Source organism: Hyperolius riggenbachi, chromosome 1, assembly GCF_040937935.1.
Source record: "Hyperolius riggenbachi isolate aHypRig1 chromosome 1, aHypRig1.pri, whole genome shotgun sequence".
In the NCBI taxonomy this organism is placed as follows: Eukaryota; Metazoa; Chordata; class Amphibia; order Anura; family Hyperoliidae; genus Hyperolius; species Hyperolius riggenbachi.
This window is the reverse complement of record NC_090646.1, coordinates 29,306,653-29,330,477: the sequence shown is the minus strand read 5'-3', so window position 1 is coordinate 29,330,477 and position 23,825 is coordinate 29,306,653. Positions and strand designations below refer to the sequence as shown.

The 23,825-nt window shown below is 47.4% G+C and overlaps 1 protein-coding gene across 1 annotated transcript; it reads right to left on the bottom strand.

Annotated features, from left to right (window-relative positions):
- Window positions 1-13,853: 13,853 nt before the first annotated feature.
- Window positions 13,854-22,451, bottom strand: LOC137544467 (vomeronasal type-2 receptor 26-like). The gene is made up of 2 exons (XM_068265575.1): window positions 22,328-22,451; window positions 13,854-14,755 (listed from the first exon to the last, which is right to left on the bottom strand). The coding sequence occupies exons 1-2, from the start codon at window positions 22,449-22,451 to the stop codon at window positions 13,854-13,856; spliced, it is 1,026 nt and encodes a 341-aa protein (XP_068121676.1).
- Between the last annotated feature and the right edge of the window lie 1,374 nt (window positions 22,452-23,825).

Here is a 23,825-nt window from a genome sequence, read left to right as displayed (position 1 = left end):
CACTGTATACCTGTTGTGTTCAGTGAACCCGTCACTGTATACCTGTACTGTTCAGTGAACCCGCCACTGCATACCTGTTCTGTTCAGTGGACCCGCTACTGTATACCTGTTCTGTTCAGTGAACCCGCTACTGTATACCTGTTCTGTTCAGTGAACCCGCCACTGCATACCTGTTGTGTTCAGTGAACCCGCCACTGTATACCTGTACTGTTCAGTGAACCCGCCACTGCATACCTGTTCTGTTCAGTGGACCCGCTACTGTATACCTGTTCTGTTCAGTGAACCCGCCACTGCATACCTGTTGTGTTCAGTGAACCCGCCACTGTATACCTGTACTGTTCAGTGGACCCGGTACTGTATACCTGTTCTGTTCAGTGAACCCGCCGCTGTATACCTGTTCTGTTCAGTGAACCCGCCACTGCATACCTGTTCTGTTCAGTGGACCCGCTACTGTATACCTGTTCTGTTCAGTGAACCCACCACTGCATACCTGTTGTGTTCAGTGAACCCGTCACTGTATACCTGTACTGTTCAGTGAACCCGCCACTGCATACCTGTTCTGTTCAGTGGACCCGCTACTGTATACCTGTTCTGTTCAGTGAACCCGCCACTGCATACCTGTTGTGTTCAGTGAACCCGCCACTGTATACCTGTACTGTTCAGTGAACCCGCCACTGCATACCTGTTCTGTTCAGTGGACCCGCTACTGTATAACTGTTCTGTTCAGTGAACCCGCCACTGCATACCTGTTGTGTTCAGTGAACCCGCCACTGTATACCTGTACTGTTCAGTGAACCCGCCACTGCATATCTGTTCTGTGAACCAGGGGCGTAACTAGGCCCCACCGGGCCCCCCTGCAGATTTTCAGAGCGCCCCCCCCTGGGGCCCGCTCGGAGTTTTGTGGGTGCTGGAGGGGTGGCAGCATGAGGGGAAAGCCTTGCCCACAGTCGGCGGGGATAGGGGTAGTTCCCCCCTCTCCCTCACCTCGGGGCTCTCCCCTCTGTGCTCCCCTCCAGCTCGTAAGTGTGTGGGGCTGTGGTGGGCAGCGAGCGGCTGGGAGATACATACCTGCTTCCGTGCGTTCCATCGCAGACTTCTCGCTCTAGCGGCTGACGTCACTTCCGGAAGTGACGTCAGCCGCTAGAGCGAGAAGTCTCCGATGGAACGCACGGAAGCAGGTATGTATCTGCCCGCCGCTGCCCACCACAGCCAAACACACTTACGAGCTGGAGGGGAGCACAGAGGGGAGAGCCACGAGGTAAGGGAGAGGGGGGAACTACCCCTCTCCCCGCCGACTGTGGGCAAGGCTTTCCCCTCATGCTGCCACCCCTCCAGCACCCACAAAACGGCCCCGAGCGGGCGCAGGGGCTGCAGGGCCTATTGCTACGCCCCTGCTGTGAACCCGCCACTGTATACCTGTACTGTTTAGTGGACCCGCTACTGTATACCTGTTCTGTTCAGTGAACCCGCCACTGTATACCTGTTCTGTTCAGTGAACCCACCACTGCATACCTGTTGTGTTCAGTGGACCCGCTACTGTATACCTGTTCTGTTCAGTGAACCTGCCACTGCATACCTGTTCTGTGAACCCACCACTGCATACCTGTTCTGTGAACCCACCACTGCATACCTGTTCAGTGAACCCACCACTGCATACCTGTTGTGTTCAGTGAACCTGCCACTGCATACCTGTTCTGTTCAGTGGACCCGCCACTGTATACCTGTTCAGTGAACCCGCCACTGCATACCTGTTGTGTTCAGGGAACCTGCCACTGCATACCTGTTCTGTGAACCCGCCACTGCATACCTGTTCTGTTCAGTGGACCCGCTACTGTATTCCTGTTCTGTTCAGTGAACCCGCCACTGTATACCTGTACTGTTCAGTGGACCCGCTACTGTATACCTGTTCTGTTCAGTGAACCCGCCACTGCATACCTGTTCTGTTCAGTGAACCTGCCACTGTATACCTGTTCTGTTCAGTGAACCCACCACTGTATACCTGTTCTGTTCAGTGAACCCGCCACTGCATACCTGTTCTGTTCAGTGGACCCGCTACTGTATACCTGTTCTGTTCAGTGAACCCGCCACTGCATACCTGTTGTGTTCAGTGAACCCGCCACTGTATACCTGTACTTTTCAGTGAACCCGCCACTGCATACCTGTTCTTTTCAGTGGACCCGCTACTGTATACCTGTTATGTTCAGTGAACCCACCACTGCATACCTGTTGTGTTCAGTGAACCCGCCACTGTATACCTGTACTGTTCAGTGGACCCGGTACTGTATACCTGTTCTGTTCAGTGAACCCGCCACTGTATACCTGTTCTGTTCAGTGAACCCGCCACTGCATACCTGTTCTGTTCAGTGGACCCGCTACTGTATACCTGTACTGTTCAGTGAACCCGCCACTGCATACCTGTTCTGTTCAGTGGACCCGCTACTGTATACCTGTTCTGTTCAGTGAACCTGCCACTGCATACCTGTTGTGTTCAGTGAACCCGCCACTGTATACCTGTACTGTTCAGTGAACCCGCCACTGCATACCTGTTCTGTTCAGTGGACCCGCTACTGTATGGGCCATTTGGGTCATATGGTCTGTAAAGCCACCAAAACCTGCACTCTCGCCATGGTGCGCACCAGTCCAGCACGGCCGTCACTACACAAACAGCTGTTTGCGGTGCGTTACACGGTGAGTTTGGTGTGTCAGTGTGAAGCAGTACCTTAATTACACTACCTGATTGATGTATACACATGCAAGATGTTTTAAAGCACTTTAGGCCTGTCATTTAGCATTCAATGTGATTTCTGCCCTTAAAACGCTGCTTTGCATCAAATCCAGATTTTTCCCGGGGACTTTTGGTGTGTATCCCACTCCGCCATGCCCCCCTCCAGGTGTTAGACCCCTTGAAACAACTTTTCCATCACTTTTGTGGCCAGCATAATTTTTTTTTTTCAAAGTTCGCATCCCCATTGAAGTCTATTGCGGTTCGCGAACTTTAACGCGAACCGAACGTTCCGTGAAAGTTCGCGAACCCGGTTCACGAACCTAAAATCGGAGGTTCGGCCCAACATGAGGGAGCATTGTCCTAATAAATCTACTTGCAGGTTCTGCAGGCAGAAGGGTCATCAGGCTTACGAGTGTTCAGCCCCCCGTGTGACCTTTGCGGGTCGGCTGATTACTTAGCCAAGGACTGCCCGTTGAATAGGGGGAGGAGTCTCTTCTCCTATGCTGCTGTTGCGAAGGAGGGGAGGAGTTGGTTTGGGAAGTGGGGTGAGCATACTGTAACTGCTGCTGCTGCTACTGTAGTTACTGAGCAGAGGAAGGTGTCTGAGCCGGTGGCTGATGAGAGTGTGGGTGTGGATGAGCTGGCTGCGGAGCCTCCTGTGTCGGGAGATAGTGCTGTGGAGAGTGGGTCGACTGCTGGTGCTGTGAGTGATGTGATTGGGGAGGTGAGTGATGTGACTTGTGAAGGGGCGAGTGGCGTTGTGGAGGAAACTGAATTGTTTTCTGCAAGTGGCAAGGATAGGATGGGGCCGGAGGAAACTGGAGATGGTGGGGGGCGTGGCCAAGTGGCGAGTACCTTGCCGAGTGATTCTGTGGCGGTTGTGCGGGAGGAAAAATCTGTGACTGGGGAGGTGATTGGTGCGGATGGGGTGAAGGTTTCCGCTGTGAAGAAATCTGTACAGGGAAGTATGGAAATCCCTGCAAAGCCGAGCGGAGAAGGTGGGGGGCGTGGTCAAGTGCCAGTGAGTGTCCTGAGTGGAGTGACTGTTGAAAGAAAGGAGGAAGGTGTGTCTGCTATGAAGGAGAAGGTGGAGTCTGGTAAGAAGGAGGCTGGGTCTGTGGCTGCAGGAAAGCAGAAGGAAGCGATCGGAGGTGCCGGAGGGAATGGTCAGGGGCCTGCTATGCAGAGTAGTGGGTGTGGCCATGCGCCGGTCCCAAAGATCGCTAAGGAAGGTTCTGCTGTGCGCAAAGAGCCTGTGAAGAGCGGGGTGACTGGTGGTGACAGTGGAGTGACTGTTGTGGAGAAAGGAGGTGCTGTTGCTGGAGGGAAAACACTGGCGAAGGAATCGGAGGGGCGTGATGGGACCAGTAGTTCCTCCAGCAAGGTTGTGACTGGGGGGTTGCAGAGTTCTGGAGAGAAAGTGGCAGAGAGTGACAGCTCTGAGGCGGAGAGTGAGGAGGAAATTATGGATGGAACACCACCAACCCAGACTTTATTCAAGTTTACACCCTTTCCCGCACTTTTCTACACTTTTTTTTTACTGTATTTGTATATTATTGCACAATGTCTGGCAGAGGTAGAGGGCGAGGCCACCACCAGGAGAGGCAGCGCCATTGCAGCAGCCACTGCCAGCAGCAGCAGGTCTGTGACTGGTCCGCCACCAGCCACTGACTGCAGAGTTGTGGAGGAGGGAACAGAGGTGCAACAGCCACGCGTTGCGCCCATCTTTGAGACAGGCCGTCGCCCCCGGCCCATTGTAGAGAGAGAGGTGCAGGCTGTGGTGTAAATTATGGCGGAGCAGCAAGCTAACGTTTCCAGCCAGGCTTCCAGCACCAGCGAGACCAGTGCCACCACCACCAGCACTCCGGTCCGCAGCAGGCCTCCACCACCGCTTGAGGTCACGGTTACCCCATTGACCAGCCTGCCCTCACTGAGCTCGGGCTTCACCCCAGTGACTGCAGCTGTGTACAGGGATGTTGTGGAGCAGTTTGAGCAGGAGATAATTGGGACATCATCATGCAAGGAGGAGGAGGAGTTTGAGGTGCAGCAGTTTGTGGTTGGCGCTGAAGAGGAGGGGCGTGATGCATGTGATTTTGGGGTACAGGTTGAGGCGGGCTCAGAGGAGATGTTTGGGGATGATGATGACATGCTGGATCCTCCCTATGTGCCACCAGTACCACCAGCACAGTTGGTTGAAGGCAGCTCATCATCATCGGAGGAGGAGGTGTCTCTGGCGCAGAGGCGTGGCAGCAGCAAGGCGGCAAGCACAGGGCGTGGAAGGCAGGAGCCACAGCCTGCTGCTTCAGCCACTACCACCACCCACAGCAAACCTCCAAGCAAGCAGAAAAAATATGCAACCCTCCAAGGGCCCAAAAAATCCCCAGCCCTCAAGCTCGAAGGGCAAGTTGAAGTCCACAGTCTGGCATTTCTTCACTAAATGCACAGTGGATGTGACCCGTGCTATTTGCAACAGTTGCGGTGTCAGTCCCAGCAGAGGTCGCAATCTGATCAAGTTGAGTACCTTGTGCCTGCAGACCCACTTACAGTACAAACATTTTGAGGACTATAGTGAGTATATCAAGCTGAAGGACAGTTGTGCAGGCAGTGGTCAGAGCCAGACAGCCACTGCACAGACTTCAGCAGCAGCAGCAGCAGCAGCATCCCACCCTCCTGCCCATCCAGCAGCAGCAGCAGCAGCAACTCACTGTCCCCCCCCCCCCCCCCCCTCCCGGGCAGCCAGTCCTCAGTGGCCTCATCAGCTTCCTCCACAGTGGCCCCCTCATCCTCCCGTGCAGGCAAACGACGCCAGACCCTGCTCAGCGAGTCGTTCCCCGGTGTGACCAAGGTGCTGCCTCCCACCCACAGGAGCATCCGGGTGCTGAACAGGTTGCTTGCCCGGGCCATGTGCTACTAGCTCCTGCCATACTCCTTTGTGCAGAAGGGGAGTGATATGAGAGTGCTGCTGCAGTTTGGGATCCCGGAGTGGCAAGTCCCCAGCCGCCACTACTTCTCCCGCACGGCGATCCCAGCACTGCACCGCTTTGCCATGGCAAACGTGGGCTGCAAGCTTGATCACGCCGTGAGTGCGCAGATCCACATAACCATGGATTCATGGAGCAGCCATTTTGGGACAGACCACTATCTGTCCTTTATGGCCCACTGGGTCAGCCTGGTGGAAAGCCCGAGCGAGGAAGCAGCAGGTCCACCCTTGGGCGCATCAGCGGCAGCAACGGCACCAGTCGCCCAGTATGTGGTGCCACCGCGCGGGGTCAGGGGAGAAGCAGCAGCTCCCGCCGCCAAGCGACACCTCATCAACAGCAGCGTTAAGGCCCGCCACTGCCAAGTGCTGCTGGAGATGAAAAGCCTGGGGAAGAACAGCTTGACGGCAGCCAATGTGCTCCGCTACCTGAGGGAGCAGGAGAAGACGTGGCTGACCCCCAGAGGCCTGAGAGTCGGATTGGTGGTGTCCGACAATGCCGCCAACCTGCTGGCTGCCATCAGCAGGGAAGACTTGACCCATGTCCCCTGCTTGGCCCACGTCCTCAACCTGGTGGTGCAGAAGTTCCTGCGCACCTACCAGGGGATGGAGGAGCTGTTGGAATCGGCACGGAAAATTGTGTGCACTTTTCGCCGCTCAGCTGCTGCCGCAGCAAACCTGGCAGACATCCAGCAGCGCGAGGGCCTGCCACGACACTGCCTTGGCATCGATGTGCCAACTCGCTGGAACTCCACCCTGGCGATTTTGGAGTGGCTGGTTGAGCAGAGGAGGGCTGTCAACCGCTACATCGTGGATGGCACTCTCGCCGGCACCACCAAACTCCAGTGGGGGCAGGTCTGCTTGGTGTTGGCTCCCTTCCTGCAGAGAACCAACCTGGTCAGCGAACAATGGGCATCCCTCTGCCAGTGGGTGCCCTTTGTTTGTCTGCTGGACAGGGCACTTGGCGATTTGGTGGATTTGGGAGAAGAGGCCCTGAACCAGCTAGAACAGCAGCCACCTGCGCAGTCCACTGCTGCACAGGTATTTGAGTTGTTGGAGGAGGATGAGGAGGGGTTGGAGGTGCTGGACGTTGCTGCTGAGGGGGAACAGCGGAGCGCAGCAGCAGTGGTGCGAGGGTGGAGAGAGGAGGAAGAGGCTCAGGGGCCGGAGGAGGACAGCATTGCGGCCGCTGACCCTGATGTCTCTGCTGGACGGACCACCCTGTTCTCCATGGCAGTGCACATGCTATGCTGCCTGCGCACAGACCCCAGGGTCAAGCAGATGCAAGCGAGGGAGGACACCTGCATCAGCATGATCCTGGATCCACAGCTGAACGGGAGGTGGGCTCAGTTTCTGCCTGCTAGAGACCATGAACAGCGAACAAGGGAGTTGCAGCAGCTCCTTGTTGGGGGACTGGAGGAAGCCTTCCCCCAGCCTTCCACCCCCTCTGTCCCTGTCCAGCCAGCACAGCAGCCGGTGCCTGTGGCCAGCAGCAGCGTCAGCCACCCAGGAGACCTGCTGTCATTGACGCAGGCACTCTACATGATGGTAGAGCAGCAGAGAGAGGAGGTGTGTGCAGCAGCCACCTCCTCTCAAAGTCACAGCCAGCGCATGACCCGGTTGGTGGCCGACTACATGGGGTCCTTCAGTGGGCTTGACACCGGCAGCATGGACCCCATGGAGTACTGGGTGGAGCGCTTGCACTTCTGGAGTGAGCTGGCGCAGTAAGCCCTGGAAGTTCTGTCTTGCCCCCCTTCTAGTGTGCTGTCCGAGAGGTGCTTCAGTGCGGCCGGGGGCGTGGTCACCGAGAAGCGCTCTCATCTGTCCACAGAGGCCGTGGACAGACAGGCTCACATTCCTTAAGATAAACCAGGCCTGGATTGAAAGCACGTGCCAGGCACCTGTTGTTGGCGACAGGAGGACATGAGGTGCCTGGGAATTATTCTTTAACATCAACCTTCAGTCCCTGGGTCCTGATAATTTGGCCTGGTTTTTCTTTAGTTGCTGTGGTATTAACGCTAGGTACCATGGCCCGCATGACATGTCTGCTGCTGCCACACGTCACTCCTCCTGCTGCTGCTGTATTTATTTATTTATTTATGAATTCATTTATTTATTTATCAAATTATTTATTTATGTATTTATTTATTTATAGTATTTATAAAGCACCAACTTATTACGCAGCGCTGAATTGATTTTCATCCTCCTGCTGTCTGTGTTCCCACCACCAGGGTCCACCGATTACTTTGCCTGCTGCCACACGTCACTCCTCCTCCTCCTGCTGCTGAATTTGTCTTCCTGCCTGTCTGTGTTCCCACCGCCAGGGTCCACAGAGTTATGCACCGCTGCCATGCGCCACTAGCTATTACGCCACTACAATAGCTATATACTGTTGTAAAAAAAAAAATTCTGAGGTGTCTGGGTTGAAAACTGGGCTGTCCCAGTTGTGCATTGGACACAATGTGGGCTTCATGACTGCTGTCCAGAACGTCCTGATCTTGCTGTCTTTATTTACATCCATGGTACTACCAACGCTAAGTACCATGGCCCCGTTACATTGCCTGCTGCCACACATCACTCCTCCTGCCTCTGCTGCTGTATTTATCCTCCTGCTGTCTGTGTCCCCACTGCCAGGGTCCACAGAATACATTGCCTGCTGCCATTCGTCACTCCTCCTCCTCCTCCTGCTGAATTTATCCTCCTGCCTGTCTGTGTTCCCACCGCTAGGGTCCACAGAGTTATGCGCCACTGCCATGCGCCACTAGCTATTACGCCACTAGCTATTACGCCACTACAATAGCTATATATTGTTGTAAAAAAAAAAATCAGAGGTGTCTGGGTTGAAAACTGTGCTGTCCCAGTTGTGCATTGGACACAATGTGGGCTTCACGACTGCTGTCCGGAACCTCCTGATCTTGCTGTCTTTATTTACAGCCGTGGTACTACCAACGCTAAGTACCATGGCCCCATTACATTGCCTGCTGCCACACGTCACTCCTCCTGCCTCTGCTGCTGTATTTATCCTCCTGCTGTCTGTGTCCCCACTGCCAGGGTCCACAGAATACATTGCCTGCTGCCATTCGTCATTCCTCCTCCTTCTGCTGAATTTATCCTCCTGCCTGTCTGTGTTCCCACCGCTAGAGTCCACAGAGGTATGTGCCGCTGCCATGCGCCACTAGCTATTACGCCACTAGCTATTACGCCACTACAATAGCTATATACTGTTGTAAAAAAAAAAAAATTCAGAGGTGTCTGAGTTGAAAACTGTGCTGTCCCAGTTGTGCATTGGACACAATGTGGGCTTCACGACTGCTGTCCGGAACCTCCTGATCTTGCTGTCTTTATTTACAGCCGTGGTACTACCAACGCTAAGTACCATGGCCCCATTACATTGCCTGCTGCCACACGTCACTCCTCCTCCTCCTTCTGCTGCTGCTGTATTTATCCTCCTGCTGTCTGTGCTCCCCCTGCCAGGGTCCACAGAATTATGCGCTGCTGCCATGTGCCACTAGCTATTATACCACAAATTTAGCTATGCTGGTGTTGAAGATAAAATTTTACAACAGTACACTTCTGTAAGGGAAAAAACATTACGTTGGGTTCAAGAGCAAGAATATGAACACGAAACAACAAAAAAAAAGATGGTGGTGGACGGTGAAGAAGAAGAATAACCATGTGAAGAAGAAGAAATACCAGGTGAAGAAGAAGAAGAAGAACCAGGTGAAGAAGAAGAACCAGATGATGAAGAAGAAGAACCAGATGAAGAAAAAACAGGTGAAGAAGAAGAAAAAACAGATGATTGAAGAAGAAGAAACAGATGATGATGAAGAAGAACCAGACGATAAAGAAGAAGAACCAGATGATGAAGAAGAAGAACCAGATGATGATGAAGAAGGAGAATAAGAAGACGCAGAAGAACCAGGTAAAGAAGAAGATGAAAAACCAATTGAAGAAGAACTTGAAGAACCAGATGCCAGTGAAGAATAAGATGATGAAGATTATAGTAATGATTGATGATGAGAAAGAAGATGTTAAAACAGAAAACGAAGACGGTGAAGAAAAAGATGGAGAGAACAAAAAGAAGATGGTGAAGATGGTGAAGAAAAATAAACAAGAAATGCAGTAAGAAGTTTTCCCTCCCTCCCTTTTTTTTTTTATTACACCTATTTAAATGTGATTTCCCTTTAAAAAAAAACGCATCCAAATTCGCGAACACAAATTTTTACCGAACACAATCCGAATTCAAATTTGAAATGAATTCGGTCATCGCAATCGAATTTGAATCCGAATTTGCCCCGGACCCGAATTCGAATGTACCCAAATCGAATTTTGGTACATCGAGCAACCCTAAAGACCAGGCCTTTTTTTGTAAAATTGGCCACTGCAGCTTTAAGGCTAAGCTGCAGGGCTGCACAACTCAGCACACAAGTGATCCCCCCCTTTATTCCCCACCAACAGAGCTCTCTGTTGGTGGAGTCTGATTGCACCCCAGGTGGTTTTTTTTTTTTTTTTATAAATATTTATTTATTTTTTTATCAAAACTGCATATTTCTTTATTTCCCCTACAGTGGCCTTTCCCTCCCTCCCCCCTCCAGCCTATCACTGTGATCGGCTGTCATAGGCTTCAGGCTATGACTTCTGGGCCAATGGAGGAGACAGCCATGTCACATGGCTGTCCCCAGTACAGCGCTGCTGCTGATCACAGCGCTGTACATGCAAATAGATGGTGATTACGCCGTCTAACACTCTCTCGAGCGACGATTGCCGCTCGGAGACTGAAGGCGGGACGGAGCTACGCCCCCCAAGCAGGGGATGCGCGCGCAGCCTGTGCATGATCTCCTGCATTAGCTGTCCCCAGATCTTTATGCCGATTGGCGTTAGGCGGTCCTGGGGCTGCCACCACGGCCACGCCCATCAGCGTGACGTTTGCCGGCAGGAGATTAAATATCACACTGCCCGCGCTCACGTGGGTAGGTGGGTGCACTGAACAACAGGTAGGTATATGCAGTGCTGCTGGGTATTACAAATGTGCAGCTGTCTCACGCACACATACCATAAACAGGTACAGTGACTGGTGGTATTAAACAGGCATGCTCGAATATACCCAAATTCGATTCGAGTACATTCAAATTCGGGTCCGGGTCAAATTCGGATTCGCTCGTGATCACGCCCATCGAATTCGATTTGAATTTGAGTTGTGATCGGTAATTGAATTCGGGTAATAGTTGTGATCACGAATTCGGATGGCCTTCAAGCAATTTTTTTTTAAAAGGGAAATCACAATTAAATAGGTGTATGTAAAAAAAAAATGATGGAAAACTTTTTTCTGCATTTCTTGTTTATTCTTCTTCACCGTCTTCACTTTCTTCTTTTTCTTCTCTCCATCTTTTTCTTCACCATCTTTTTTTTCTGTTTTACCATCTTCTTTCTTGTCATCATCACCATCATCTTCATCACCTTCTTCTTCACTGGCACCTGGTTCTTCTTCTTCTTCTTCTTCACCTGGTTCTTCTTCTTCTGGTTCATCTTCACTTGGTTTTTCATCTTCTTCTCCACCTGGTTCTTCTTTGTCTTCTTCTTCATCATCATCATCATCATCATCATCATCTGGTTCTTCTTCTTCATCATCAATGCATTGTGTACGGTCCTGAAGTGGTTTAAGGATTTTAGGCATATTTCACACTTTTTGTCATTACAAAAGTATTTATCACACAATTATACTGTGCCTAAAAGGATACCCGAGGTGACATGTGACATGATGAGATAGACATGGGTATGTACAGTACCTAGCACACAAATAACTAGGCTGTGTTCCTTTTTTTCTTTCTCTGCCTGAAAGAGTTAAACATCAGGTATGTAAGTGGATGACTCAGTCCTGACTCAGACAGGAAGTGACTACAGTGTGACCCTCACTGATAAGAAATTCCAACTATAAAACACTTTCCTAGCAGAAAATGGCTTATGAGAGCAGGAAAGAGATAAAAAGGGTCAATAGCTCATAGATTTTAGCTCTGGCATACTTCAATGAATGTGTCATTGAGCAAAAACAATAAAACAGTTAAAACGTAAAAGTAGTTTTAAACATAAAATAAAACTGTTGAATATCTTAAAAAATCATTTTTAGAAGAAGGAAGATAGATACAGTTGCTTATTTCATTTGTTTATTTTCACTTCGGGTGTCCTTTAAGAAAAATGTTATCACAGGGAATTCCACTCAATAGTGTAACGATCGGTGCCAACACGCAGAGAGAATCTGATTATTGGTGGGCTGCAGACTCACCAATAATGCCGATATACACCGGATTATGAATGATCTGCAGAATCACTAATAATCCAGGTATGTCTAACCTCTGGACACCTAAGGCGAGAGTGTACAAGATACCAGTAATACTTTGAGAGGAAACTGCCAGGAAGACTGGGGCAGTGAGGAGAAGGACATCCACCCCTAACCGTGGGTGAATTCCTTTAGGCCAAAGGCTCCCTAGGAGTGGGACCTCGGCCTGGTTGCAGGAAGCCCTGCTGCTACTATGAACAGATGTGCCCTATCAGCTTGTGAGAACCTATCTCACCACAGCCTAGTGGCGTACCAAGGAGGTACCAGTATACAGTGCTAGTCCCGAGTGTGTGGTTTGTAGGTACAACACCCCGGAACTAGTTTAACACATAACATAGGAATGACACAGTATCCTAGTCTTGGGTGTGAGGTCCGTAGTCACAACACCCTGGAACTGGTCTAAAGCATAACATAGAACTGACACAGTATCCTAGTCTTGGTTGTGAGGTCCATAGTCACAACACCCTGGAACTGGTCTAAAGCATAACATAGAACTGACACAGTATCCTCGTCTTGGGTGTGAGGTCCGTAGTCACAACACCCTGGAACTGGTCTAAGGCATAACATAGAACTGACACAGTATCCTAGTCTTGGGTGTGAGGTCCGTAGTCACAACACCCTGGAACTGGTCTAAAGCATAACATAGAACAACATAACATGAGAAGGTAATCTAGCTCAGTGTGGATTCCCAGGTCCATCCTCGTTCAACCACACTGTAGGATCTGACTGAGGTCTGTGTGCTAACACGTAAGCATTTGCAACGGCAGACAATGTGAGACTGAGGGACAAGAGGTTATATAGTGCAGCGCCAGCTAGCGCCGCCCAGTCCCCTTCAGCCAATCCGCATCCAGCCCTGGATCAGCTGACCGGAGAGGTCAGCTGATCCCTCTCTGCTTCCCATAAAGCTCCTGTCTTGCCGTGCGCGCGCGCATATTGCGCAGCCTATGTGCACAGGAGGGCTGCATAACATCAGACACATGTCGCCGCGTGTAAACCCCCGGAGTGGACGCGGAAACGGCCGCCACGCCGCCAGAGTCCGCGGCGGCCATTCCGCGATTCTTCACAAATAGTCCACAAGAAAAGAGGCAGCCATATTGGATATCACATATTCACCTATCACGGGCCATTGGTGGGAGAGCAGGAAACCTGCCCTCTAGGGTGAAGCTCAGGCTCCATTAGAAAACTGGAAAAGAAGCTAAACTTTTACCAGTAATAAAATACAATTTCCATTTTAGATCAATAAATAAGCTGTCTCATATAATATTATTTTCTTCTTAAAGTAAAGCTCACTTCAGGTTTGACGGGTAACTTGAAGAGGGAAGACTCTGGATAGCATCAGACATTCCCTTTACAATTGGCCACTCTATCTGGCCTGTTGTACCGGCAACTTCCTCTGGTAAAGCTATTTGACCCCACTCGGTCTAATAGCTCTTTGGGACTACTTACTTCCTCATGTAGTCAATCACTATTCTGAATGTGCAAGTCTGGACTGGAACATGCGTAGTAGGGATGCATTCATCCTCAAAACTATTTGAGAGCACCAGTAGGCATGAAGAGCTCTTTGGAGGAATAGCTGTATCAAGGATAGTCCTGAGACAACAGGCTGGTTGGAGCAAGGTAAGTATTAAACCAGAAGAGAGTTTTCTCATTTTTGGTTAACTTTACTTTTCCTGAGCTACGAAGGAACTGAAAAGAACCTTGGAAAACAAACACAATTACTTAGCAATCTAGGATTTTATTTGAGGAAGATTAGTAAATAGTACACCAAAAATTAAGCATACGTATGATCCCTGCATGAACTACACAGCTTCCTAGATTCATAATCTACTACAGTTATTTTTTCTACTGTTTAACTCAGGCTGGAAAAGCATAATATAACATTTTGGGAAGAATATGCAGCCTAAGATTCCAGCGCTGGAGGTCAGGATGGCAAATATCTCCACAGCCACCATATTTTTCCCTCTGCTGCTCAGATAAACCGGCATTGTAGCAATCCATACACTGCAGAACACCAGCATGCTGAACGTGATGTACTTGGCTTCATTAAAGCTGTCCGGTAATGTCCTCACCATGAAAGCCAGAAGAAAACTTACAGCAGCCAGAAACCCCATATAACCCAACACAGAGTAGAAGCCAATCACTGACCCCTCATTACACTGGATGATTATTACTCCAGGGTAAGAGTGCATGTCATATTCTTGATAGGGAGAAGACACTGACAACCAAATTACACAAATAAGACCTTGTACACAGGAACAGATAGCAACTAAAGAATTAGAGATTTTGATTTTAATTAGTTTTCTCCAGTAGCTTCCAGGTTTGGTGGCTTTGAAGGCAATGCAGACAGTGACAGTCTTGGCCAGAACACAGGATAGTGAGATGGAGAAGAAGATCCCAAATGAGACCTGTCTGAGCACGCAGGTTATATCCACAGGACGTCCGAGGAACAAGAAGACACAGAGGAGGCTCAGCAGGATGGAGGTCAGGAGAATGATGCTCACAGTCCTGTTATTGGCCTTCACAACTGGAGAGTCCCAGTAATGAATAAAGATCCATAAAGTTAAGATTGTTATGGAAGAAAATATTAAAGTTGTCAATGAAAACATTAAAGGCAGAACATTAGTTTCATAAGATAGATAGTCATAGGTTTTGGGAACACATCTCACTTTCCCGTCATCAGGCCACTCTTCATCAGGACATCTGAAGCAGCTTTCACTGTCTGCAATAAGGAAGGCAAAGCAATAAGTTACACGAGTCTGTTATAATTGATATATTTTTTTCCATGTATGGTGTTTATTCACTAACAATGGAGAAAAGTAGACTGTGTCAAAAACACAAGTGATCTTGCAGACATTGAAGAATATCTATCACCCTGGAGGGTGACAAGACAATAGGTACAGATAATACAATACAGAATGAGGTTCAGATCGGTCAGTACTTGTGCACAAGTTTTTATCGCAGTACAGATTCGTAAGGTGTAAGCGTAGTCGGTATACAGCAGGGTCAATAACGGGTATCAGATGTCTGTCAGTTAGTAGGAATATCCCAAAAACGTAGTCGAAGTCAGGCCGGGTCAGTAACAGGAATCAGATGGCTATCGTACAGAAGGAAGAGACAAGAAGAGACGAACTAGGAAGAGACGGACTAGAGTTCATTCTGAATGACAAAGGCTATGACATTGTGGGAATAACCGAGACATGGATGGATGAAAGCCATGACTGGATAGCTAATTTAAAAGGATACAATGTGTTTAGGAGGGATAGAAAAGGGAAAAAAGGTGGAGGGGTTTGTCTCTTTGTTAAGGATTCTCTTACAGCTGTCCTCAATGATGAGATGGAGGAAGATTGCGACGATGTGGAGTCCGTTTGGGTAAATATTCATGGTGGAAATAAAAGTTGCCAATTGCTTATTGGGGTATGCTACAGGCCACCTCTTATTAATGAAGCTGCAGAACTGCGATTACTACAGCAGATTGAAAAAGCTGCAAGTAAAAATGAGGTCATAATTATGGGCAACTTCAACTTTCCAGACATTGACTGGAGTATTGAGGCTACCCATTCTGGTAAAAGCAGCAAATTTCTGGCAGCACTACAGGACAATTACTTGACTCAAATGGTAACTGAACCAACTAGGGGAAATGCGTTACTGGATCTGATCATTTCTAATAGACCAGATAATGTATCAAATGTGCAGGTTCAAGAACATTTGGGAAATAGTGATCACAACATGATAACGTTTGATCTGGTGACTGATAGGCCACGGGGCAGCCGGACCACTAAAACTATGAATTTTAGAAAAGCAAAGTTCAATCGAATTAGGCAGGCACTAAGTTTGGTGAACTGGGATAATGTACTACAAGGGGAAGACACTGAAGGGAAATGGCAAGCTTTTAAACTTATACTCAATCAATATTGTAGTATGTATATCCCATATGGAAACAAAATATCTAGGAATAAAAAAAGGCCTCTATGGATGAATAGAAAGGTTAAAGATAAAATGAAGAGGAAAAATAATGCCTATAAGGTCTTAAAACAGGAGGGGACAGAGGCTGCACTCAGCAATTATAAGGAGTGCAATAAAAATTGTAAAAAAGAAATTAGGCAGGCAAAGATTGAAGCTGAAAAACAAATCGCTAAGGATATCAAATCTAACCCAAAAAAGTTTTACAAGTACATTAACTCTAAAAAAAGAAAGGTTGACTGTATAGGACTCCTAAAGGATGAGGGTGGGAACTCAATGGTGGATGACCAAGGTAAGGCAGACTTATTAAATGCTTTCTTTGCTTCTGTCTTCACAAAAGAAACAACACTGTTGCAAACTACAGAGGCGGAAGAGTTTCAATCTTCTAACTGTAATATTAAATACTTAACGCAGGAAGAAGTGAAGGCAAGACTAAATAAATTAAAAATAGACAAGGCACCTGGCCCGGATGGCATGCATCCTCGGGTCTGAAGGGAATTAAGTTCAGTTATAGATAAACCCCTTTATCTTATCTTTTGTGACTCTCTTGCAACTGGCAGAGTCCCAGTGGATTGGCGTACAGGCCACGTTTTCCCATTATTTAAGAAGTGCAAAAAATCAGATCCAGGAAATTATAGACCTGTAAGCTTAACATCAGTTGTATGCAAACTATTTGAGGGGTTACTAAGAGATACTATACATGACTTCATAGTAGAAAATAATCTCATTTCTCAGCATCAACATGGGTTTACTAAAGACAGGTCCTGTTTGACTAACATGCTCAGCTTTTATGAGGTAGTGAATGCTAATATGGATATTGGGAATGCTGTAGACGTGATATACTTGGACTTTGCAAAGGCCTTCGACACTGTTCCTCACAGAAGTCTGGTGCAAAAGTTGAGGATGCAAGGACTGGGAAAGAGTCTGTGTTCATGGATAGGGAACTGGCTAATGGACAGAAAACAAAGAGTTGTGGTCAATGGATCGTACTCAAAATGGGAGACTGTTAGCAGTGGGGTCCCACAGGGGTCTGTTCTGGGTCCAGTGCTCTTCAATTTATTTATGAATGACCTAGTAGATGCAGTAGTGAGCAATGTTTCTATTTTTGCAGATGATACAAAATTGTGCAGACTGATCAACTCTCAGGAAGATAGTGTCATATTGCAACAGGATCTGGATAGGATGGCTATATGGGCACATACATGGCAGATGAAATTCAAATGACAAATGTAAAGTCATGCATTTTGGACGTACTAATGGTCTAGCACCATACAAAATAAATGGGTATGCGGAATTACCACGGAATCGGAAATTGGCTATTCTGACCATGCCTGGTACTCATTGACAACAAGTTAAATAATCGTACTCAATGCCAAGCAGCTAAAGCTAACAAAATTTTGGGATGCATTAAAAGGGAAATAAAAACTCGAGATGCTAGCATAATATTGCCCCTGTTTAACTCTCTAGTAAGGCCACATCTGGAATATGGAAATCAGTTCTGGGCACCACATTACAAAAAAGATATTGCAGTTTTAGAGCAGGTGCAGAGACGAGCAACACAATTGATACGTGGGATGGAAGGTCTCACTTATCAAGAAAAGTTAGATAAACTGGGTTTATTTAGTCTAGAGAAAAGACGCCTTAGAGGGGATCTAATTAACATGTATAAATACATCAGAGGGCAATATAATAGCTTGGTGGATGATCTTTTTGTCCCTAGGCCTTCTCAAAGGACTAGAGGACATGATCTGCGCATGAAGGAAAAACGTTTTAGCCATTTATTTAGGAAATGGTTCTTTACAGTAAGAGTGATTAAGATGTGGAATGCATTGCCACAGGAAGTTGTTATGGCAAACTCTATACCTGCATTTAAAGGGGATTTAGATGCTTTCCTTGCGTTAAAAGACATCCATGGCTACAATTACTAGGTAATGCCTAATGATGTTGATCCAGGGATTTTATCTGATTGTCATCTGGAGTCGGGAAGGAATTTTTCCCTTTAGGGGCTAATTGGACCATGCCTTGTAAGGGTTTTTTCGCCTTCCTCTGGATCAACAGGGATATGTGAGGGAGCAGGCTGGTGTACTTTATACTGGTTGAACTCGATGGACGTATGTCTTTTTTCAACCAAAATAACTATGTAACTATGTAACTAAGATCAAGGTCGGGAGGCAGGCAAGGATTTTGTACACAGGTAATCACACAAAATACTTCAATAATATCAGGAGGATATTACGAAGGAATTACAATTACAGCTATCAATAAATAACCAACAACAGACTAACTAGAGTACATATATATGGTGTGTACCACAATATATAATGTAGCTCAGACGCTAACTTGGGCCAAGAACCAGCGAACTGATTAGTATCAAGGCCAGTGAGCAACTGAAGCTCCTGGCCTTAAAGAGACTCTGAAGTGAGAATAAATCTCGCTTCAGAGCTCATAGTTAGCAGGGGCACGTGTGCCCCTGCTAAACCGCCGCAATAGCGCCGCTAAACGGGGGTCCCTTGACCCCCAAACCCCCCACTGCGACACTTGGTCGCAGACTTGGTCGCTCCTGGAGGCAGGGCTAACCGCCGCAGCCCTGCCTCCACTCGCGTCTGTCAGCGGTGCATCGCCGCCTCTCCCCCGCCCCTCTCAGTGAAGGAAGACTGAGAGGGGCGGGGGAGAGGCGGAGATACGTGCTGACAGATGCGCGTGGGGCAGGGCTGCGGCGGTTAGCCCTGCCCCAACCAGGAATCGCTCCCCCGCCTTACGGAGGGGATTTGGGGGATCAGGGACCCCTATTAAGCCGCCGGATAGTGGCGGTTTAGCAGGGGCACACATGCCCCTGCTAACTCTGAGGTCTGAAGCGAGATTTATTCTCGCTTCAGACTCTCTTTAAGTAAAGCACCTGCATTCCCCAGCACCACCCGCAATTAGTGATGTCAGAGTGATATCACTAGCCATCCTCTCAGATTCTCCTCCTGAGCCTATAAGGCTCACTCGAGTTTGCACGTGCGCGGTGCGTCCTTTGGGTCATGCGCGAGCCGGAAGTCACCACCAGAGGGATGCTGGGGATGCCGCCAGAGAATGTCTGCTGTGAAGTCCCGCCGCTCGCCCGGACCACAATGGAGACGCCGCGGGACCTGCCACTGGTAGTGTCTGGTAGTAAAGTTACGAATTAGCAGTTTTGCATTTGAAATCATAAATATGCATCCACAGCAAGAACTTATTCTAAACCACTTGTTGTTGGCACAACAGTACATTCACATCCTATCTGCCACCAGCTTTGGCAGAAGGGTGGGAATGGTATCCTGTAGTGCCGATGTTCACAGTGCACATGTTAGCACGCACCTGTGCGCTTCACCTTGGGCAACATGAAGGACATTTTTCCATACGAAAGACTCAAAGTGAGTGCACACCAACAATAATGCCTGATACTACCAATAGACCCTGTTAAGTGGTGCAGCATCTAGAGAAGAAAAGATTTCCAGGAGCAACATGCTAATGTGATTAAAACTTCCACATCTTTAATAGTAAAATACTGCTGTACACATTGTGCTTTCAGGAAACGATAAGTACATGTTTTTTATATTATGCCTGGATCTTAATGAAGATTGCTATTAAAGATGTGGAAGTTTTCACATAAGCGTGTTGCTCCTGGAAAACTTTTTTCTTTGAGTACAATAAACATAAAGGACATTAACCTCTTGAGGACTAGGGATTTCTACCCCCCCCCCCCCCAAGTGACCAAGTGATTTTTTACAATTCAGCACTTCACAGCTTTAACAGTTTATTGCTCAGTCATACAACTTAGCACCCAAATTAATTTTACCTCCTTTTCTTCCCACTAATAGAGCATTCTTTTGGTGGTATTTGATTGCTGCCACAATTTTTTTTTTTAATTAATTAAAATGTTTTTTTTTTAAATAAAAAAAACTATTTTTTACCCCCCCCCCCCTTCCTATCAGCCCTAGACTTTGATCCATACACTACCCTACAGATACATAGGCATATGCCTATGATAGGAATTAGACTGTGAGCCATTAGGAGGGACAGTTAAGTGACAAGGCTGTCCCCTGTACAGCACTATGCTAGATCGCAGCGCTGTACAAATACATTTTTATTTTTTTTCAGTTAAAATCAGCCTGTGATCAGCCTGCCAGCTCTGCATGGCAGGCTGGCAGGCTGATCACCTTTTAGGGTTCCTACAGTTATCAGCTCTATCCCATGGTTTGTCAAAATGCTAGCCTCCTGTACTTGAATGTACCGGGTCCTGACTTGCTGACATTATACAAGAGGACAGCATCAGAATAAGTTAGAGAAGTGTCACAATCACCACAGGAATGAGGGGAGGTGACAGGGGATGGGGGGGGAGGGGGGAAGGGGGGGGCACCACTTGACTACTAGGGAGGCTGAATAAAAAGAGGAGACACCACTAAATAAATCACCAGCAAATGCCTGATTTAAGAGAAATAATGAAATAATCTTATGCTGAAATTTGTGCTGGCAGCAGGCCTCAAATGTTATTGAAACTTAGTTATTATGGCTTTATGAAATCTCAAATGGATATGCTTTTTATTTGAAAGCTTTTATAGAAAGTGACAGAGGCACCTGGCAGTCTTATCAGTGGCGTAGCAATAGGGGATGCAGAGGTTGTGCAGTTCGCTCAATTACATGCACACGTTATTACCATTTCTAAATTAAATTGATTTGTGTAATCATTTTGCATTCGTTTTCCTATGAATTTCGCGTAATTTTGTGATGACTTTAACAGTAAATAGCAAATTCCCAATACATGCAATTGCCACCAAAATTGATACATATGTTATGTAGAATAGTGTGTACAAGTCAAACATTTTTTTTCAAAAAATCCTGTAGTTTTTTTAGAAAATCGATTTTAAAAATGGATAGAAAAAATGGTATTTGAACTTAGAAAAAAAATGACAGTTTAAATGCCATTTTTCCTTTGTATTTTTAAAATTGATTTTCTCAAAAACTTCAAGATCTTTTTGAAAGTCTTCTTTTTAACTTGTACCCTGTAATGATCGGTGTTAGTAAGCAGAGAGAATCTGATTATTGGCGATCTGCAGTATCACCAATAATATAGATGTCACCTAATTATTGATGATCTGCAGAATCACCAATAATGCAAGTATAACTAACCTCTGGATACTGTAGCAGAAAGAATAACAATCAAGATATACAATATACAAGGCTGTGGAAATATCCACGACACGGTGATTCCTCAGAGGTGTGGTTACCTCTGAATGGGAACTCCGTGTGTGAGATCCTCGGCCCAAGTGAAGATTGGGATCTCAGCACCTGGCAGTAATCGTCTGCTAGGGCAGGCGTCTCGGAGAGGCAAGCCTCAGAGATATCCCACCAGTGGGAGACGTTCCACTGGGGAGAAGAGAAAGGTCAGACAGGCAGGGGTTCAGCAACAGAGAGACGGTAGCAGTACAAGAACAGAAGGCTGATTCAGAGTCCGTTAAACAAGCAGGGTCGGCAACTAAGAATCAGATAGGCAAAAGTACAAAATCGAGAAGAGGAGAAAGTAGTCAGGGATAGCCAAAGTCAAGACACAGATAAATATGCAATACAATCCTAGACTGAGGTGTGATGTCCTTGATATCAACACCAGGGAACTGAGCTAAAGTCTGAGCGTTTACACCTAAGTATTCACGACAGCAGACAGTGAGCAAATGACAACTGTGGGCTTAAATGCTGAAGCCGAGTTCCACCAGCCCGCCCAGGGGGCTGGAGCTGAAGTCAGCATGTGATTGGCTGGCTAAGGTCAGCTGATCGCCGGATCAGCTGACCTGTCTCCTCAGAGAATAAAGATCCTGCCGCCTCGCATGCGTGCGCATGACCCTCTGCCTCTGATTCACTGAGAGGCCAGGTCCCTGGTCAGCACCCGCCCGCACACGGAAGTCCGCCGGCTGAGCAGCGGGACCCGGCGCCATCCTGTCAGCCGCGGCGGCGCCCGCCCTGCTCTGTGCCGGCGGCTCCGTGGGGATTTCGGAAACCGCCGGCTGGGATGCAGAGGCCGCTGCCACACTGCCCTGCTCGGCGGCAGCTCCGCTATTGCTCACATACCCACTATGCTCCATATGTAACAATTTTGGTGGCTATAGCATGTATGTTGGCTTTGCTATTAGCCACTTAATTGGAAAAAAATAATGTGAAAATGATGTGATTATTACGCAAAATTACGAATGATTACAATTACATATGAAATTAATTAAGAATTTCCCAAAATGTTGCATTATAATTTTGCCCCCTAATTGCAAATTTCAATGATGTATTTTTTTATACTATTTAAGGCACCATTCATCAGTCTCACCTGTGACATTGGCCATCTCTCCCTCAGAACACGGGATGCAGTCATAGCAGCAGACAAAAATTCCTCCATTATGAATTTTTCTGTAGCCAGGTGGACATCGGTCATTGCATCGGGATTTTGGCATCTTGTTCATGCAGTAAAGTAAACAACACATTATAAAGGAAGTTATCCCATTCTTTCACCAACATTTCATATTGGTGAAGCAATACCACCTGTCAATAGACCACTCAGCTGTGGGGAGTTATTTGGTTCCCTGCTCCCCATTGCAATCATACCTATGGCCATAAGGAAAGATCAATATTTTCAAGTAAGGTAAATTAATTTTAGGTTGAATTTTGAGAGTGACTATGCAAAGTTTTGATTTGTCAATTGTTTTCTATAAAAAAGCTAATTTAAAAGTATTGGATTTTCCCAAAGATCAGAATAAAAAAAAATCAAAGCAGGAGCCATTTTTTTAAATGTATTCTTGTTAAAATGTCCACTTTTTAGTGCCCAGTGCACACCAAAATCCTCTAGCAGATCCGCAAAACGCTAGAGGTTTTTGAAGCAGATTTTGGCCCAGTGCACACCGAGCGGTTTTTGGAGCGATCCGCCGGCCGCATCCGCCTGGAAAAATGCTTGGCTAATGTATTGCAATGGGATGGTGCACACCGGCGGTTTGAGTTTTTTGCCAAGCCGCAAACGCGCCTCCTGCTGCGCGTTTGCGGATTTCGGAAGCGTTTCGTCCTCAATGTAAAGTATAGGAAAAACGCAAACCGCTCTGAAAAACGCTACTTCAGAGCGGTTTGCCAGGCATTTTTGTTACAGTAGCTGTTCAGTAACAGCTTTTACTGTAACAATATGTGTAATCTGCTACACAAAAACGCACCCAAAACCGCTAGGCATGTTTAGAAAACCTCTCTAACATGCCTAGAATCGCTCTGAAATCAGCTCCCAAAACCGCTAGCGTATTGCGGATCTGCTAGCGGTTTTGGTGTGCACTGGGCCTTACAAAGAGATTCTAGGCAAGTTCAGAGAGGTTTTCTAAACATGCCTAGCGTATTTTGGAGTGTTTTTGTGTAGCAGATTTCATATATTGTTACAGTAGTGCTGTAACTGAACAGCTTCTGTAACAAAAATGCCTGGAAAACCGCTCTGATCTAGCGTTTTTCACAGCGGTTTGAACTTTTCCTATATTTTACATTGAGGCAGAAACGCATCTGCAAACCACAAAAATCCTGCAGGAGCCACGTTTGCAGTTTGCTAAAAACCTCAAACCGGCTGTGTGCACCATCCCATTGAGATACATTAGCCAAGCGTGCTACCAAAAACGCTTGGTGTGCACCAGCCCAAAATCTGTAAAAGTACATCTAGCGATGATGTATTGGTAGGTGAACAGAGGCGCCAGAAGGATAAAAGTACATAAAATTTTTAAAAAATTGCTGGAAGGAAGTGGTGGACTCGCCTCCGTTAAAGCAGACACCAAGGACTGTAAATGTATAGATATACACATTTATTG

What these genes read in the sequence shown, in the direction of transcription:
- LOC137544467 (XM_068265575.1), bottom strand. Translation starts at nt 22,451, where the DNA reads ATGCCAAAATCCCGATGCAATGACCGATGTCCACCTGGCTACAGAAAA. An exon ending in AGAGATGGCCAATGTCACAG is followed by an intron (nt 14,756 to 22,327) that starts GTGAGACTGATG and finishes TCCTTATTGCAG; the next exon opens with ACAGTGAAAGCTGCTTCAGA.